Source organism: Tympanuchus pallidicinctus, unplaced genomic scaffold (genome assembly GCF_026119805.1).
Source record: "Tympanuchus pallidicinctus isolate F22 unplaced genomic scaffold, pur_lepc_1.0 scaffold6, whole genome shotgun sequence".
Taxonomy (NCBI): Eukaryota; Metazoa; Chordata; class Aves; order Galliformes; family Phasianidae; genus Tympanuchus; species Tympanuchus pallidicinctus.
The window spans coordinates 20,931,454-20,951,195 of record NW_026294780.1 but is presented as its reverse complement, the minus strand read 5'-3'; the positions used below and the strand labels follow the sequence as shown (position 1 = coordinate 20,951,195).

The 19,742-nt window shown below is 36.2% G+C and overlaps 1 protein-coding gene across 11 annotated transcripts in view; it reads right to left on the bottom strand.

Moving 5' to 3' along the window:
• Positions 1–19,742, bottom strand: part of LOC128092197 (dedicator of cytokinesis protein 9) — a 120,241-nt gene that overhangs the window by 46,778 nt on the left and 53,721 nt on the right. For all 11 annotated transcript variants that reach the window (XM_052705790.1, XM_052705799.1, XM_052705793.1 and 8 more), the window contains exons 9-26: positions 18,771–18,838; positions 14,084–14,158; positions 13,842–13,982; positions 13,311–13,511; positions 13,047–13,169; positions 10,409–10,491; positions 9,880–10,002; positions 9,018–9,097; positions 8,749–8,936; positions 8,558–8,623; positions 7,654–7,746; positions 7,235–7,358; positions 5,609–5,730; positions 4,108–4,194; positions 3,131–3,220; positions 617–732; positions 409–478; positions 122–247 (exon numbers count right to left, since the gene is read on the bottom strand). In XM_052705790.1, the coding sequence (XP_052561750.1) occupies positions 122–247; positions 409–478; positions 617–732; positions 3,131–3,220; positions 4,108–4,194; positions 5,609–5,730; positions 7,235–7,358; positions 7,654–7,746; positions 8,558–8,623; positions 8,749–8,936; positions 9,018–9,097; positions 9,880–10,002; positions 10,409–10,491; positions 13,047–13,169; positions 13,311–13,511; positions 13,842–13,982; positions 14,084–14,158; positions 18,771–18,838 (1,976 nt within the window). The remainder of the gene's footprint in view (positions 1–121; positions 248–408; positions 479–616; positions 733–3,130; positions 3,221–4,107; positions 4,195–5,608; positions 5,731–7,234; positions 7,359–7,653; positions 7,747–8,557; positions 8,624–8,748; positions 8,937–9,017; positions 9,098–9,879; positions 10,003–10,408; positions 10,492–13,046; positions 13,170–13,310; positions 13,512–13,841; positions 13,983–14,083; positions 14,159–18,770; positions 18,839–19,742) is intronic.

Sequence of the window (19,742 nt, the reverse complement as noted above, 5' to 3'; positions counted from 1 at the left end):
AAAAGAAAATATTCTGTAAAATTGACACATGCATTGAACAATTACTTCAACAAAATTTGTTCCTAATTTTCAGTTATGATCAGATGAGATCACACAGTAAAAAGTATAGCTCAATATATACCTTAAGTAGCTTGTTGCTTGTAAGGAAGTCAGCAGATGGCTTCAGAATTGTTGTCATAGACTTTGTCAGTTCTTCATGTACTGTCTTATACTCAGAAGCAACATAGGGTTCAGCTTTATAAGCATACTTTGGGAGGAAAAACAGAACAGAATAGAAACTGACATAATGTAAAACAATTGAAGTTAAACAGGTACATCTATATATATACACATATATATATGTATATATATATATATACTTCTTTTAGAGTTTATTTACTTTTAACTGACTTTTGAAACTTTGCCTACCTTGACATAAGACCTTAAGTAGCTATCCAAGCCTTCTTCATGACACTGAGCAACAATATGGATAATGACCCTAAATAGAAGTCAGAAACAAAAACCTAGTAAAATATCACAGAAACACCGTGATTGCAATAGAAAAACATTATTCAGTTATAAACCTGTGACAAGCCAGTCATCATTTAAATTCTGTGTCGCACTTCAAATTCTTTACCTTGTCACATTGACTGCAACTTCCTCTTGGGTTGCTCTAGTAAGAACCCTAAACAACTGGTTAAGAACAGTTGGCAGGAAAGCTATCATCACATGGCCTTCCATAGCATGAAGACTCTGAAAGAAAGCAACAGTAGTATCATTACCTTGTAATAGGGACACTACAAATCACAAGTTCTGAAACTAGAAAACTGACCGCAAGTCTTCCAAAAACTGTGTTATTTAGTGTTGATTACTTGAAATGTAATTACAAAGAAGACAATTGAGAAGTTTCCAACATAAATGTTTGGTAAATATTTTCAATGTTCAAGTAACTTAAATTGAGTTTTATTAAAAACATTTTTAGAAATGTTATGTCAGCTTTTCAGTTTACATGCATACTACTTATTGTTTTATTGAAATTATTAACTGCGTAACACAGCAAGGTTAAACTTACAGTCTAACATACTTTGCTGTTTCATCCACGATTGCAGACACTTAGCAAATAGAAATTCCACAAAAACATACAGATTGCTTACCTGTCACTGCATTACCTGCAGTGATAACTGTAATAGAAGTTATACTTGTTAGTCATTCTAATTTGTCTTGCTATGTAGTCCCAAACTACCTAATTCTGGAAACTAGAGACTGGTAACTACTAACAATTCAATTTCTTCAAGATATGTTGTCCATTTTGCATATGCACAGACTTGAGAGCACAGACTCTTTGCAGTACCTAGAGAAAAAGATTTCACTTGGAAATCCTCTGCTTTATATCACACGCAACATATGTCTGGACGATTGTCTACGCTATACAAGACAGTATATGGCAATTCATCCTATACAGTTTTATGCAACAAAATTTTCTAGAGTTAAACGTCTGTTGGGGTCACAGGGGAAGCACATTTGCTGAACATGCATATGGACAACATATTTCAAACAATTTCATTTATTGTTAAGTTGCTGTTTGTCTTTGAATGTTTGCCTATATGCACATTCAGGACTTGAAGCAGTCTTCCTTCCTGCAAGCACTTAGATTTCCATTGGAAACAACACAGTGCTGCGCATTATGTTTTCTGTAAGCCTTGAATATCAGTACAGGGTAAACATGTGAATAGAATTTCAGATCACACTTTTGTCCAGAATGCAGACCTTTTTCGGTAGGATGCTGTTTTAAATAGAACTCTACCAGAAGTTGACTTGTAAGCTGATGATGCCTTTGATTATCCAGTTACACTGAGATGGCTAGTAGCTGTGCCCCTTTGATATCTCTGGCAGCTGTGCAGGGAACTTCAAGAAAATACATCAACTTCTGAGACATTATTAAGTGATGTTTGGACTCATAAAATATGAAGGAGAGCATATTAAAATCTTGAGTCAGGTGAGTTTCTGAAATTCTAATCAGAAATGTTAGATGAATTTATGTAAAATATTGTTAGGGAGGGGAAGAACAGATAGAACAAACAGGAGAACAGTTGTCATGTTCAACACAGCCACTTTACCAGTGGCACAATATTACTGACTTAGTGGAGGAGATAAATATTGCTTGCTATTTAAGTTCTCTGTGTGTAAAAGTAAAAAGTATCTGGCCCCCTGGGAAGCCTGGCTAAACAGAAATTTGGCCTGCAGGAACTGAGGATAGCGGTAGTTTGTATTTACCACTGAAGATAAAGGTAGCAGTGAATAAAAGCAAGTGGAACAAAGTCTATATGATGCATAATGTAGTGATGTGGGACACATTCAAACTGTGTAGTGAGAGCATCCATGTATTTGATGACAAGCAAGAGGTTTAAACAAACTCTGCTGTTGCAATATTCTGACCCAGGGATTTTGCCAAGACATGATCTAACCAAGACACTATACACCCTTGGTAGCACCTGCTGTCAGGTATACGTAGAGTGTCCTGAAGTTTTAGGGAAGGGAAGATTGCTCAGAACCAGGATTTTGATGTAACCAAGATCACAAAGCAAGTACAGTTGAAGTGGTGTACCATATTCAATATGTTAAGCTCTTACATAAGTGTAACAGACAATCTAGTTTATGAACAGATGGCATTTAATTACATGAACTCTTGTGTCCCAGAAAACCTGAAGTTACTTGTGATACCTGATGTGGATTGTAAGATGACTGAATTTGGGATTCCACACTAAGAATATGGCCTACTTGGTAAAGATGAAATTGCTGTGGGAAGCGTGTATTCTGTTGATCTAATCTTAAGAGAACTATAGACATGACACTTGGGACTTTCTAAACAAAACTTTAAAAAAAAACAGTTATCAATTCCTCTCCATTCTCATGTTTGAATTAATTCGACAGCCACTGGTATTCTGAAATTATCAGCCATAATGCTAACCAATACCATCTCATTTCCTTCTGGTTTCATCTTATAATACACATTCATCTGGTCTAGGAAGCATCTTTTCTTCTGTCCATACTTACATATTCCATAAATGAGACCCAGATAATGTCTGAGGCTCATAGGTTTTACAAAAGTATAAATCAATAGCATAATCTGTTATCCAGTGCCATTTTATACCTTGAGATATTTTACAAGTTCTGTTCCTAGTGCACGAGCTCCAGATTCAGTTTTCTGGCAGTACTGAAAAAAATTATGCAAGTGCTGGTCCTGAGAATGACAAAAAAGAAACACAAATTCAACAGTACTTAATATTGCTTTCCGTAATTCTTAACAGAACACATTAGAATGTGTATATATATATAAATTCACATTGGTGTACATAATTTTGGAAGCTGTATCTAAGTGTGCTACTTCTGAAGACTAACTTTGTCTCCATATAACATTGGAGCACTACTCCTATGAAGAAAAGCTGAGATAACTGGGCTTGTTCAGCCCAGAGAAGAGAAGGTTCTAGGGGGAACCTGATGTGGTCTTCCAGTACTTACCTGGGGGGAAACCAAATTTTTACATGGGCAGGTAGTGAAGGGACATGGGGGAATGACTTTAAACTGAAAAAGGGGAGATTTATATTAGATAAAAGGAATAAATTCCTCACTATGAAGGTAGTGAGGCACTGAAATGGGTTGCTCCAAGAAACTGTGGATACGCCATCCCTGGAGGTGTTCAAGGCTAGGTTGAATGTGGCTGGAGGCAGCCTGATCTAGTGGTTGGCAGTCCTGCCCATGGCAGAGGGGTTCCAACTGGGTGATCTTTAAGGTCCCCCCAATCCAAACCATTCTACGTGTGTTTTTAAACACGTTTCCCTCAATTTTGATTATCTATTTTACGAGTAGTCATAACAGGACTCATTGATTTGCAACATGCCACTAAATATCCTGCAGACAACTACAACCCCTCATCTAACCAGAAGACTCAGATTGGAATGGCTGACATTAGGCAACTGACTCACAGTTCAACATTTGCTGCTTTTCACAGCTGATGTGAAAAAAAGAAACCACAGAGGCAGTCCAGGAGGCAAGAATGGTAAGACAGCAGCATATTGAATTTAACAATCATACATTATTCCTAGAACTCTAATTTGTTTTGTAACTCACCTGAGTATACACAGTTGACACTAGATGAGTGGATATTTTTAACAGTTGTTTGCCTCCATCTACCCATTTAATTTCAGGACCAGAATGCTGAACACAGACATGTAGAAGTAAAAAAAAAAAAAAAAAAAAAAAAAAAGTAGCAGTATTACTCGAGTAAGACAGTGCTTTCTTATAGTGACACAATTTTTTTCTATACAGGTTGAAATGTGTACAATGAATAAAGTCATTTAAAAAAAAAGAAAAGAAAGGAAAATTATGCAGGCAACATTACCTAAAGCATTTATGAAACTCGAATGTTATTTTCTTTGTTTTGGAGTTTTTCTTGTTTATTCCAAGTCTCACTGTGGTTTCCCTACTGGCCAAGAAAATTACTTTTAAGTCCCAGAATTCATGTCTCTCCTAAAATCGTGCAGAGAAATTTTTGGCTACAGAGAAATAGCTACTAATTTTCAGAGAAAGTAACTTAAAAAAAAAAAATTAACTACTGATATGGTTTAACACGGGTTACTGACAGGGAGCAGGCAGTGCTTCCTTCCCATTCCATTTGCAAAGAACTGAGAATGGGAAGGCTCAGCTGTAAATCCTGATAATCAGAGAGAGACTTTACTGCTAAAATTATGGCTAATCATCTATGTCCTGACCTCCTACACATGGATGTGATCAGAGATGAACAGCAGAGGCATAAAGAATAAATATACCTACAATATGAAAAGATGAGAGATGTGAAGACATCAATGGCTGGAAAGCTTACAGTAAAGTTTAAAAAAGAAAGGGTGGCAGAATAGGAGGAGAGCAGCACCTCTTGATTTCAAGCCTCTTCCTCCAAAATGAGTCAATTTTCTATCTGCATTTCATTCACTTAATCAAATCTCCTACCACATTTTACATTTTGTATTCTTCTTTGTTTTATTTTTAATACCATTAATTTTGCAAGCTTTCTGCTTTGAAAAATACAACCATAAATTTTACTAGTGAAGTATAAAGATCACAAAAATTAAGATGTGAGAATAATACTTTTTCAGGAATAAAGGACTTACTGAAAGGAGACAGCATGAAATGCTAAAAAAAATTTAGTAAAGGACTTCAGATTATTTGCATATCTTCATAAGCTGAAAATAGTTTAATATATTTAAAAATTACTAACTTCAATTATTACTACAAAATGAAACTAACCCATTTCCTAAATACACCAGCTAAATAATAACACATATAATCACTTAACACTTTAAATTAAAAACTACATTAGCGCAGGTGGATTCAAATTCTTTTAAAAGTCAGAATTTAGTCACAAGTTTCGTCTCCAACCTGTGTTTGAGGGGTTAGTTTTTTTGTTGAAGTCAGATGTGCAACTTTGGCAAAACACTCCATTTCAATTATAAAAGAAATAAACTTCCACTAGAAAGTGAATGAAAATATTATCAGATTCTGGAACTACAGTTAATCCTTCTCTCCATGTTGTTTTGTTTTGTTTTTTAAATAAGAGCAATTTAATATACCATACCTTTCCAACCCCCACTTCTTGATAACTAAGATAGCCTGATGGAAGATTTGCTGACACTGGAATGTGTTGGTCATTTGTCACCACTCTTCCATCTTTTATTAGTGGAAGCCAGGAATAGCCAACTATAGAACATGAAGGAAAAATCATTTCAAATACGTTATGAATCTATTATTATAAATCCTTACATACACCTCTGATACGCAATTCATAAATCAGAAAAAGTCAAATAGCCAAATGAACTGAACTCACACCATTAGAAATAATTGAAAAGGCAAATATGTATGAGTTTGTATCAGTATGAGTTTGAAAACATTTTCACGTTGCAGGCATTCAAAAACATTTAAAATAGAAGAAATACTTAAAGAAATCTTTCACAGAATCACAGAATTGTAGGGGTTGGAAGGGACCTCCAGAGATCATCAAATCCAACCCCCCTGCCAAAGCAGGTTCCCTATACCAGGTCACACAGGTAGGCATCCAGGCAGGTCTTGAACATCTCCAGAGAAGGAGACTCCACCACCTCCCTGGCAGCCTGTTCCAGTGCTCCGTCACCTCACTGTAAAGAAGTTCTTGCGCACATTTGTGCAGAACTTCCTGTGCTGCAGTTTCCAGCCGTTTCCCCTTGTCCTGTCTCCACTCACCACTGAAAACAGTCTGGTCTTGCCACTCTGCCCCCCACACCTTAGATATTTATAGACCTGGATCAGGTCCCCTCTCAGTCTTCTTTTCTCAAGGCTGAACAGACCCAGTTCACTCAGCCTTTCCTCATAGCAGAGATGCTCCAGGCCCTTCACCATCTTTGTGGCCCTCCGCTGGACTCTTTCCAAGAGATCCCTGTCTTTTTTGTACTGGGGAGCCCAGAACTGGACGCAGTACTCCAGATGAGGCCTCACCAGGGCAGAGTGGAGGGGGAGGATCACCTCCCTCGACCTGCTGGCCACGCTCTTTTTAATGCACCCCAGTAAGCCATTGGCCACAAGGGCACACTGCTGGCTCATGGCCAACCTGTCGTCTACCAGGACACCCAGGTCCCTCTCCGCAGGGCTCCCCTCCAGCAGCTCATCCCCCAACCTGTACTGGTGCATGGAATTATTCCTCTCCAGATGCAAGACTCTACACTTGCTTTTGTTAAACCTCATCTGGTTTTTTTCTGCCCAGCTCTCCAGCCTGTCCAGGTCTTGCTGAATGGCAGCACGGCCTTCAGGCATGTCAGCCAATCCTCCCAACTTCGTATCATCAGCAAACTTGCTGAGGGTGGCCACTATCCCCTCACCAAGGTCATTGATGAAGATGTTGAACAAGACTGGACCCACCACCGACTGGGGACCCAGCACCCTGAGGAACACCGCTGCTTACAGGCCTCCAACCGGACTCTGCACCGCCAACGACGACCCTCTGTGCTCTGTCAGTCAGCCAGTTCTCAACCCACCTCACTGTCCACTCATCTATCCCACACTTCCTCAGCTTTGTTATAAGGATGCCGTGGGGGACAGTATCAAGTCAGTCAATAGAATATAATAAAAAAATATCACCTAGATCAAGACAACAAAACCATAGCTTACAAGATAAACACACTGCATAAAATCTCCCCAGGAAGTACTGAAAGTAAACCATTAGCAGACAAACCTTGTGTTTCAACAACATCTTTCTTCTTTGTACTCCCTTTGCTTGAATTGTCACAGCTGACGTGGTAGAAGGTGAACAACAAATGATGCTTTTCATGCAGCTGAGTGGGCAACTCTATTTTAATCTGAAATACAAAGAATCACAACTTTTGTGTAAGCCTAGAATAGTGACAGGTCATACTGGTTGCATGGTCCACCGCAGAAGAATCTCCAGTTTCTGTGTTATTTGAAGCAAGATTCAAAAGTTACACGTATAAAACTTGCAAATTTTTATTGCAGTGAAAGACGGCGGAGGGGGAGGAACGGACGGACTCTTATTTAACTGAAATCATTAGCAAGACCTTCATAATGCTCAAACCTTTTCTAGTATTTTTGAAACTTCCATAAGACAGTAGAAATGACTTGAGAAAGGTAATTTACCTCATCGTAAAACTCTGGATTTTGGTGGTGATGCAAAACAGCAGCAAAAGCACTTCTAGTAAATACTGGTCCACCTGGTCTACCATAGATACACTAATAATAGGGGAAAAAAAAGGAAAATTTCAGATAGATGTTTCACCTAGACTTTGAAATATTGTACGTTGCATTGCAATCTTAAATTAGTGTTTTGTAATGTAATTTTTATCTATCAAAAGTACTGATCTTTAAAAAAAATAATCACAAGTTTAACATAGGCATGTACTAGCAGTAATTAAGAACAGGTAACTCATTGAGTCCAGTTCATCTCTTTTCAACTGTGAAATTTAGATAAATATATTAAACATTAAATTAAATTGCTGTGAAGTTGACAATATGAAGGATTGAAGCACTCAATCAATGATTTGGATGAAAAAAAAAAAAAAGGCAGGTCATTTGAAAATGCCTGCCTTTCATTCTTGTTCCCTTTGCAAAGACAAGATTACATGTCCTGTAGCCTCCTTGCTGTGCAGCAGACTGAACACAGTGGTCTCACCTCAGGACTCCTATGTTTTTCCTACTTCCTTTCTTTCAGGCAGCTACTTGTATACACTGTGGCAGCTCAGTAACAAATAGAGTTTGGTTCTGTATTTCATATAAAGCTTTATTGTTTTGTATTGGAATAGGCAAAAACCACTTGTTCACTATAATTTATTCTTGCAGTTTTTGTCGATATAAATAAGCAAATGCCCTTTAGTATTCTTTTATTTCAAAATCAGGCAAATCATGTAGAAGTTAATTCTATGCCAAATGCAAAGAAAGACAGAAAGCTGCCATCTCAAACTAGATAAATCAACCAAGTATTATCACCCTGCTTAGCTAAGTCTTCTGTGTTTTCTTTAATCAGTCACAAAAATCAAAGACTAACCTTTAAAGGCAAAGAATCCTCTTCATCAGAATCCTTGAACTCAATGCATACTGCAATATTTCTAGCCTAAAGAAGTATTTAAAAACAAGAACTCAAACAATTAATTGGAAGGATTATCAGAGAAACATATTACATAAACAATCTTAATCAAACTAGAAAAAATAATACAATATAGGTTTGCCTATACTCACCTTTGCAAAGGACTTTTGACTGTCATATTTCAAGTGCTTTGGATAAACATAAAGATGATTGTTGTAGATGGTGAACGGCTGAGTGTGTTTTGGTATACAGGGAACAAATTCCTCTATTTCAAATGTTATTAGTGTCTTGGTACTGCTTTCAAACTGTTTCGTGGGAATGTATGATGAATTTACATAATCTGAAAATATATCAAAAATCAATATAAAGCTGAAGTGAAAAAAAATTGAATGTCTATTTAACATCACTTATTAATACTTACTTGAAAAATCTGGTGACACATTATCAATTGTAACATCCAAATTTCCTAAAATAACAGGAAGCTTGGCCATCTTTTCAGGTCTACAGAAACGGAGAAAAGCAGACAAAAAAAACACACAAAAAAACAAAGTTGGGCTAAATATGCAAAGCTTTCAGAAATGCCAGGAAAAAAAAAAAAAAGATAATAGGAAACAAGCAAAAGTAACATCCTGAAACTACTGCAGAGGAAGCAGCTGCTAAATTTTCCCCAAAGACTAGCCTGTGCTTTAAAGTCACTTACTCTGATTGGAGTCCTGATTCTTACTCCAATAGCTCAAGCCTTAGATGTTACAATCTCTTACCAAAATTCCTGCATGCAGTTCCACAAACAAGACACTAAAATAACCAAAGGTATTTCCTTCATTCAAAGTGAAGTGCTGTGGCAGGCAAATTTACTGCATTAATTTCAAACTCAATATCACTGCAAGCAATTTCAATGCCATGTAATCTTCAATGAAACCTTGAGAAAGTTGCTAAATTGGAGTTAAAATATCTCTTACAAACCTCACCTTCTTATCAGATTTGATAAGTAAGTGTGAAACAAAGAAGCTGTAGGAAATGTCTTTTGAGATCTGTGATTGTTGCCTTTTGAGATTGCTCAAATTGATACACTTCTAGCTAACTGTTGCACAACAGAAGTGGAAATGCTTTTGCAAAGCAATTAGAATTGCTCTAATAAACCTAAATGTTGCAAGCCTTGAATGTTTGTTCAACTTCCATATTTGAAGTGAAAACAAATATATACATCAGAAGATGATCTTCAACTGAAGCATCTAATAACCAAAACATTTATTTATAAGATAAAGCAAGAAAATGGAACTTACTTCCTGAAATCTGCTAACAATTTCAGCATGTCTTCATTTGAAAGCTTATTACTGTCTTGTCTGAACAGAGGAGAAAATCTTGCATTTTTGTCCAGCATTCCTGAGGCATCTTTAAATAATGTCCTGAAAGTCAAAATTAGCTTTCAGACGTGTTACCACAAGTAATGCAATTCTCTTGAAGAAATGCCTTTACTACAAATTAGAACACGTTGTACCTTCCTTTGTACCAAGTATTTAATGCTCCTTTCATTGGAAGGGAGTTTTAATATAACCTTTTAATTCTCAGTAAAATCAAAATGTTAACAATGAAAAACAGTTCTCAATATTCAATAATTTGAACAATAATGTGATGAAACTTTTACCTCTTCCTATTACAAAGCTAAAGTTTGTTTGCTTTTAAGAAATCTTTGCGTACTTCAAAGTAAAACAAAAACAATGTTTATAGCAGATTACGTTTTAAAGGGACATGCAGAAGATAATGGTAAAGAAAAGCTAGGAAGATATATAGATTGGCAAGGTCTGTCCTTACCTGGCTGCCCAGGCAAAAGGCATTCTGTATTGACCTAATCTCTGGCATGCCTGCTTAGCATTTTTCAAAACTTTCTGTGCAACCTGCAAGCGACAAAAGAAACAGCCATGGTTTTTTTTCACCATTAGTGTACAAGAAAAACCCACATATCAAAAGTGATATAAATCATATGAATTAAAATACCTCTTAACTGTTCATTCCAGGTTCAGCAAGGCCTGCTGATCTCACATTTCAAGTGATTTGATTTCAGCCTTCTTTAATATGTATATTTTTCAGTGATTGATTCAGATTGATTGAATTCAGTGATTCAGAAAAGAGGGTGAGTTGGGAACAAGGGAACAAACCACCAAAGCAACTCACTCCAATTATAAAACCACTGTACATGTTCATTAATACCAAATCAACATCTGAGGCAAATCTTTTGATTTTATAATATATTTTAAATAACTATGCTAACAGAATATTTAGATCAACAAATTAAAATTCTACTTTTCAGTGACAGAATTAATGTCATTATAAGGAAAAAAAAATGGCTAATAAGAAGAACGTCCCTGATTATATACAAAACTCATATGGAAGCTAGAGCAGAATTCAACTGCTTTTTAAGACAGAAATGCAACTCCAGACAAAAATAATTATTTTTCACCCACTTGCTCCCCTATTCACTACCCACTCAATGTATGAGAACACATTCCTGAAGATTAAGTATTAAAATACCCTGCCCACGGCTGGAGGGATTGGAGCTCAATGACCTTTAAGGTCCCTTTCAACCCAAGTTATCCTATAATTCAACGAAATATGATGCAATATTTATATTTCAACTACATATAGCATATAAGAGAAGAGTTGTGTGAAGATCACATGGACAGTTTTAATCAAGCACATTGTAAAACTGCTCTCATTAAAATGTTCGGTTTGTTTTTGTAAACTGTTAAGTGAACAAACTTCTGTTGTGCTGAACCAACAAGCAGAGCTAGAAACCCACTTGTTGGAGATGTTCAACACAGAGCTAAAATATTTCAGCTGAAGTAGAACCTTCAGAGAGAGCAGTGAGTTTCTCTTTTCTAAAAATCAGATTCCCACTTGTGCCAGTACAGAGCACAGTATTTGTTAGATGCAGGAAAAGCCATCTCTGCTCTATGCTGCTGACACTGTTTCTACTGCTATGCCCTTAGGGTCAACTCTCAATTATCTTTTCCTGTAAAAAGGGAGAAATTACACATAGTAACAGAACCTTGATAAATAATTACTTATTAACAACAAGAAAGCATTAAAGGGGAGAAGAACAAGTGATTTCTTAGCTACAGATTGTTTTCCTTCCATTTTCCCTTCTTGACTGGAGTAGTAATTCTGCTCATTGCACGGACATATGGGGGAGTCTGACACAGCTGGTCAGTACTGTTCTGCTTTTGTTTCTAATTAATTAAGTCAAACTAAATGTTCGATTGTATAAAGTTATAAGCAAATGAAAAGCAGAAATGGACAGCGCAAGTTAATATAACAATGAATGTTCTTATTTGGCCATTCCTGAATCACAGGGCAATGTAATTCTAGCACTCAGCATCAAATTTTGGAAACGCTTGGGCTTAATTAACCCTCCTGTGTGGCTCAGGCCCAAGACCACCAAAAAGCAGTAGCAGTTTTGTTTTAACTCAGTAACAGTATGCACTTCAAAAACAGACTCCTAAAATACAATGCTGCTGTTTTCTAACGATAGCTACAAAAAGTCTCAAGTGTTCCTGGAAAAGCAAATCAGTAGCCTGCTCTATACTAAGATCAAGTGAAAAATACAGTTTTTTAGATGTAGCTTAGCCAGAATTAAATCTGCAGGCCAGAACAATGCTCCCCTGGGGAGATTGAAAGTTAACCCTTCCTTTGTTCTTTCCACTAGCTGAAAACAGGAGATACATAAATAGTACTCACTGTTGCCCGAAAAAACCCTCTCTGTTAACATCCTGACCCAACTATTTAAGCATTTCTGTTAGCCAGAAAAATTAAAACACTGTTGCTCCAGTGACACACAAGAAGCAGTAACTGACAACGCTTCTTGCTAGGATGTTTCCAAAAGTATTAAAATGGTACATCCTAGATCTCTGCAAACTTAAAATGTTTCAATGGTTTATTTCCAAAGGTGATGTGGAGTTCTTTCCAACCTACAAAGCACTTTAAACGTAAAAGCAGTGGTTCAATGATCCCAATGGTTCTGAAGAAAAAAGGAGTGTAGATAGGCAAGCTACAGTATTGTATGGTCACTAAAAACCAAGCCAAAGTCAGAAACAATTATTATAGTAGATGAGATGCATTAACTAAGAGAGGCATATAGTTGATTTCTGACCTATATTTAACATTTCATTGTTCAGTAGTTTTCAACTCAGTTTTCACATAAATATTTCATTAAATCAGTCTATTCAAAGACATTAAAAATATATCAGTGTTGTTACAAAAAAGCTGAATAATTTTCATAAAAACATGCTAGAAATGAAGTTTCAATTAATAATAGTTGCTACTAATAACTGGAACTTACTATATCAAATCATCATCACCTATGAAGGAGGAAGTAGGTTTCTGACTAATACTTATTAATTTCAAACAATCTTGCCTCAGTATTTTTTCAGTGCCACGAAAGAAGATAACATACCTTTGCAGAATCTGAACTTTTCATGTATGGTTCAGCACAGTGTGTAATACTTCCCTGTAATACCTTTTCTATTCTAGCCACAATGAAAATGTCTGGATGAGGACATGTGACTGAGAATATTCCCTAAAAGCACAAAGAAACACAAGATAAATATAACCGGAAAATGGATACAATTTGACATCACATCATGGAACGCTGTGTGAAGTATTAAGGAAAACTCTCCCTTTCTGAACAGAATTCAAGCCAGGTCTCAATAACACTTACCTGCTTTGGATACTGTAACATTGTTTCATAAGCATCCTGAATCCTGTGTGAACCATCACCACTGCCATTCATCATTTGTTGAGGAGCGCTGCTTATCATGTGCCGTACTGAGCTGTGGTTCAAATCAACATGGAAATCTGCTGAAATCTTCCGGTTGATTTTGATATCAAACAGTGACAATGTGACAAAGAAAGGTTCCACCTGGACATTTGAGAAAACAATGACGTGTCATTGCGGGCATCCGCACTACCATAAAAACATGTATGAAAGGAAGATAAGCATTATTTCTATAAACAAAGGGCCACTTCAGATAGTACTGACAAGCTATAAAAGACAGCAAAAGAAAAATTTAACTTTCTACACCACAAGGAGATTTGTAACAAAGCCACTTATTGTATGATTTAGGCTCTCGTTTTGATTTAAGAGTAGGAAAAAGCAATCCAAGTTCCTGAGTTAGAGTAAGAAATTTTGCCATGGAGAACAGTGTCAAGGAAGCATTAAAGACAATATTAATAGAAAACAATTATTTACATTTGTTGTTGGTCCTTCTTCATTTTCAGCAACGCAGCTTTGCAAATTGAAAGATAAATCATTACACTTCACAAGTATTTTTTTTCCAAATTTCTCTTCAAATGGCTTCACTTCTGGTTCAATACCAGAAAAGTCGAGTTTCTTTAAAAAGACAAAAGAAAAGGAAATCTAAGTATGTTGGTTTTCATTTCAAAAGGATCAAGAGAAAAGAAAATAACATGCTTCCTTGTAAGAAGTCTAACCTGTGCATCTGGATCCAAGGCAAAAAGTTTAACTCTGCTTTCACTTTTCAGCTTGATTTCTGCTTCTCTGGTACTCTATCCAAAACAAGAAAAAAGGTCTTAGTATCATGTATTAAATGAAGATACTTCACTATTTCACTCCTGGTTTTTTTTGTTTGTTTTTTTTTTTTTCCCCTCTGTGTTCAAAGCTTTAAATGCTTTTAATTCATACACTCTTCTCTCTCTAAACTACGAAACTCATAGAATCATAGAATCACCAAGGTTGGAAAAGACCTACAAGATCATCCAGTCCAACTGTCCACCTGACACTAATAGTTCTCACTGCACCATGCACCTCAACACAACGTCTAAGCATTCCTTAAACATCTCCAGGGTCATTGACTCCTCCAACTCCCAGGGCAGCCCATTCCAGCACCAGACCGCTCTCTCAAGGAAATATTTCCTTATGCCCAGCCTGAAGCTCCCCTGGCACAACTTGAGGCCATTCCCTCTAGTCCTAATCTCCTCCTTAGTTTATATTGCTCCATCACACCCAAGTAAAAAGTGAGAGACAGTTCCTTTCCTCTTACATCTTTCTCAGTCACCAAAATATAAAAACCCACCAACACCAGCAGCATCGAAGTTTCCAAATTCATTGAAAGTACACTCCAGTGCAGCTCATGTAGCACATTCTTTCCTTAAACAATAAATAATCTTCAGAAAATGATTTAATTGTAAAAAACAAAGTATGAGTGTAGGTTAGTCATTACTCAGAGCTGCAACGAGACCGTAATATTTCTCAGTAAGCAACAGGTTAGCTAAGTTAAGAAATGTGATCAGAGGCTCCCCCCTTGATACTTTTTTTGTTGTTTTCTTTTTTTTTCCTTGAGCTTTACTGCCAAATAAGTGGTTTTCCTGTGGGTAGATGAAAACAAAAACAAAAGCAAACCCAAACTTTCCAGAAGACAAAAGTCCCACACAGAAAAGTTACTTTGCAGAGCTAGGAGGTACACCTATCTTGACCAGGATTTGTGGAGACCTACATATTAACATTAAAATAAAGGAAGTGGAACAAAATAGAAGGTGAAAACTGGTGTTATGCATAGGCTTCTTTTCCATAAAAAGGTCTTGTATGATTTTTAAAGTCAGAAGAGATTAGAAATGGGCATATCCCTGAGCCAAAATTAACAGGGTTGTAGAGTTGCCATTCCCAGAGCATAGCTAAACAGGAATACAAAGTCATACTTTACAGGCAGGTATCTATCTTTGATCATCTTGTAATAGTTTAAAAGGTTTTACCAAACCAAAATGCTCATCACTGACCATCAGCTGAATATCTGCATCTGCTTTGTCAGGTTGAAGAAACTTCTGATTTTTGTCAAGAAAAAACAAACAAACAAACAATGAACTACCAGCTCTAATAGCTCAAATCTTATTACAGGCCAATAATAACGATAAAAATTGACCTAAAGGATACATAACAGAAGAGGAACTTTTGAGGTGTGATTTTTAATATGGATGGCTCAGTGGATTTACTTTACTGTGGTCTTTAGTGGGCACAGGAGAAAAAGGCAACAGTTGCTGTGGAAAACACGAATAATACACTCGATTCCAGCAGAGTACTGGCAGATTTTGCTTGTTGAGCAGCTGATCAAGATATACAAGACTAAACTGTGATGAAGCTTAAAGATGACAAGAAGTTAATGAGTACGTCTTGGAAAAAGAACAATTACAAGAGCTGAAAAGGGAAATGACCTAGTCATAAGAGCAAGATAGAAATTTCTTCAGCTAAAGCATATTAAGTGGTTTTAGATTTGTTAAGCATTTTACCCAGTAGGGACAAGACAAAAACCTATATATTTTTGATGGGTAGATTCATATGGAGTTGGTCAGAAATCAAGAAATGAGAATGGTACTACATATACAGTCATCAACTCTCCCCATAGCTTGGCAGTGACTAATTCAATTTCCTCATTAGCATAACAGGGACAATGCTTTCCTACCTGAAAACATACTAAGAAACATAATGGTTAAGGAGGTGCTTGGCCACACTGATTATGACAGCAACACATGCATTTAAGACCAAGGTCTAGATTCTAGTTGTTTTTTGTTGTTGTTGTTTTTTTAATATTTAATGAAGATTTGGGGAAAAAAAAAAATCTGTATTTACTCTTGGTACTTAAATTGCAGATAAAAGGAACATGAAGTAGGTAGGACAGACATTCAGTTATGTGTGTGTACACTACACATTGAAGTGCACAGAACAATCTTATTTAATGTTATAAAATAACAGCTGTTGACTTGAAAAATGAAGTTTCAGAGATTTACTCACAAAAGTTAAACATTTTCTACGAAAACTGTTTTTCCTCACTGTGAGATGCTCTAAAATCACCCTTGAAGGAATTTCTTTTTCTTCATAAGGATATGGGGTCAATTATTGTGAGAGTCTCCCCTCAGAACCAACAACAATAATAAAACAACTTATTTAAAAGAAGGCTCAATGCCTTAAAAGTCTTCCATTGGTCAAAAAAAAAAAAAAAAAAAAACACCACAAAAACAACCCACAGAATCACAGAATCACAGAATCACAGAATCACAGAATCACAGAATCACAGAATCACAGAATCACAGAATCACAGAATCACAGAATCACAGAATCACAGAATCACAGAATCACCCGGGTTGGAAAGGACCTCAAGGATCATGTAGTTCCAACCTCCCTGCCTAGCAGGGCCACCAAACATACACATTTAGATCAGGTTGCCCAGGACCCCGTCCAACCTGGCCTTGAACACGTCCAAGGACGGGGCATCCACAACCTCCCTGGGCAGCCCGTTCCAGGGCCTAACCACTCTCCTTGTGAAGAACTTCCCCCTAACATCCAACCTAAATCTTCCTTCCTTCAACCCCCCCCCAAACAAACACATACACACACACACACACAAAAACAGAAAAAAAAACCACCAACAAGCCAAAAATAATAGTTGAAAAAACAATGCAAGAAAAAACAGAGGACAAAAATCCTCAAAAGAAACAGCATTTACATAAAATAATCAAGTTAAGGCATAAGTAACGTAAAAATGCAAGCAGGCAGAAGTTTCCCTGTTCTTCGCAGGCAAAAAAAGGGCAAGAAAAAAATGCTTTCGAACAAATAGTAAATGTGAACTTGAATGGGAAAACCAAATAGTTTATTTTGAAGGAAACAGAAATTTAAACAGGTTGCATCCACAGGGAAAAAAAAAAAAAAGAAAAAAAAGCCAGTGCTTAAAGAGCTGAGGAAAATAACATGCTAGAAAAATATTTAGCTTAGAGGGCATGGAAAGGTTATGGAAACAGGAAGCAGCTTTTTTTTTTTTACTAAAATTATATGCAGGTGCTACAGCCCTTCACACCAGAATTCACACCAGAGGTTATATGGAACCTAAGTATTCTGATAGCTTCAACAATAAAGAAAGAAAACTCTTCCATACAGTAAGAACATCTTTTTATATTTGTAACTGAAATTATTTTTCCATAGCCTCACATAATCATGCTGTTTGATACTTACAGCTCTTCCAAGGCAAACTTGATCATATGCACCAAAATCCCAACTAATTTCCAAATGCAGCTATAGCTGAGGTTAACATAATAGTTTTTTGTATGCGTGTACAAAGTTGATTATAATATGGTTATACTAAGAACTGTCAAAGAACCAGCTTGGGTGCTAAAAACCCGTTACTGTATTCTGAGTTTTTTGATGTACTGGCAAATAGTGAACATCTGTCTTACTGCATGCTCTTGATTTATACCCTGTACTCCTTCGGGACTAGTGACTACGTCAGACAGACCCTCTGAAAAGGAGAGCATTCTAAAGCATGAACAAAGAGAAAAGCTTCAAAACTGCAAAAAATAGTACGAAGCTTGGATTCTGCAACTACAATAGAAGAATGTTACTAGCTCCAGTCCCTTCATAATTCAACAAAAAATTCTCCCATAGAGTATTCACAAAACTTACTTATATCAGACAAGTCGCTAATATAATGAAGTCTGTACATTGGCTATGGAAGAGTAACAATTATTTTCTGTGCACTGCTATTCAATTTTCTTCTTTTTCTATTTCATCTTATTTATTAGACATTGTCACAGTGGAAAAATGTTCACGTTGTCATAAAACATTAGCTGAACAATCTTTTCCAGGGATTTTTTTATGGATATGTAATAATGGAAAGGTTTCTAGAGTTTCATCTTAAAGGTAATTCAGGAGTCTACAACACTTCTATAAAAACAAAATTAAAATCCAAGAACTATGCCAACACAGGAAGTATCCATGATTTTGCAGCCTCATTACAAGCACAAGTACTTTAGAACACATTCACATCATTACTGTTATTAAGCTTCTCTATAGTTTAGCATAACTAGATCAGTGCATTAGCACTTACCTGTACGCAATAAAACAATACAAATTATGCAGAATATAATAAACTAAAAATGCTGCTTTTAGACAGCATGTAGAGCTGCTTTAAATAAATATTGAAGAGACCAGCCAGGTTGTCTTAAAAAAATTTAAAAAAATAAATGGAGAAGCTCAATAACTACTCCAATTGACAAGAGCTTTTAAACTACCACAAACAAACTGGAAGGAAACAACTCACCTTTACTGGAAGTTCACATGACTAATCACTATGCTTAGTACTTCATACCCTGGGTAATCATTTACTATATAAATTACCTTTGTAATTTCAGGATAATAACTGTCAAAACTACTTGATGAGCTTTCCATCTTGCTTTGTTCATCATCTGCAATTAAAACACACATTAAAAAAAGACTTCCAAAATTCTGAAGCAAAGCTATTTCTGAGTAGTTTGTTCGTAACTCATATCTTTTCAAAATAACAACTAACATAAACAGGTTGTAGTTGATTCCACCATTTCACTTTGATGCAATGACTTCTTAAAAGATGTAATCACTTACATAAATTGCTAAACTAGCAGTTATTCCTAATATTACCTAGAAAATAAACATCAGTTTTAATACTAATTTTGATATTTGCGTGATGAAAGAAGATGCTCTGTGAACAAATTTATGTCACTCTTTCTACCATGAACTGCACCTTGGCCTCAAAGCAAGTTCCCTCTGTACAGATTTTGAAGTCTACTTTTCAGTGGTTACTGGAGTTACAAATCAATCATTCTGTTAGCTATAAGCATCTTCTGGTTCTAAGTTAGTTGGTGGTCACTGACCAAAACGTCCTTCACAAAGCTGTAGGCATCCCTTTTTTTGATTTTGTTGCAAATGTATCATGTTAAATTCTGATGATCTTCACCAAAATACATGATAACTAATTTTAAATTCTAATTTTCCTTTGGCATATAGTGATATCTATAAGTAGATCAACTTCCTATTACCTCTTCAGGATTCTTATGGACAGGCATGCCCTTAGTTCAATACTAGTTTTCTTTCCCCATAAACTCTCAGCACAAAAAACACACAAGAGGACATACAGACTATCCTTTGGTCACCCAACTATTAACTATAATTACACCACAGTCCTTATAGTTGTCTGGCTTATTCATACTTAAAGAGTTCCAATAGAAAATAAGCTACGCCCAAGCAATCTGTATGAGTCCTGTAATGTGGTGATGAAAGTTACATTTAAGTACCTTAAGTTACCACAATGCCTTGTTCTGTCTAGAGACAGAC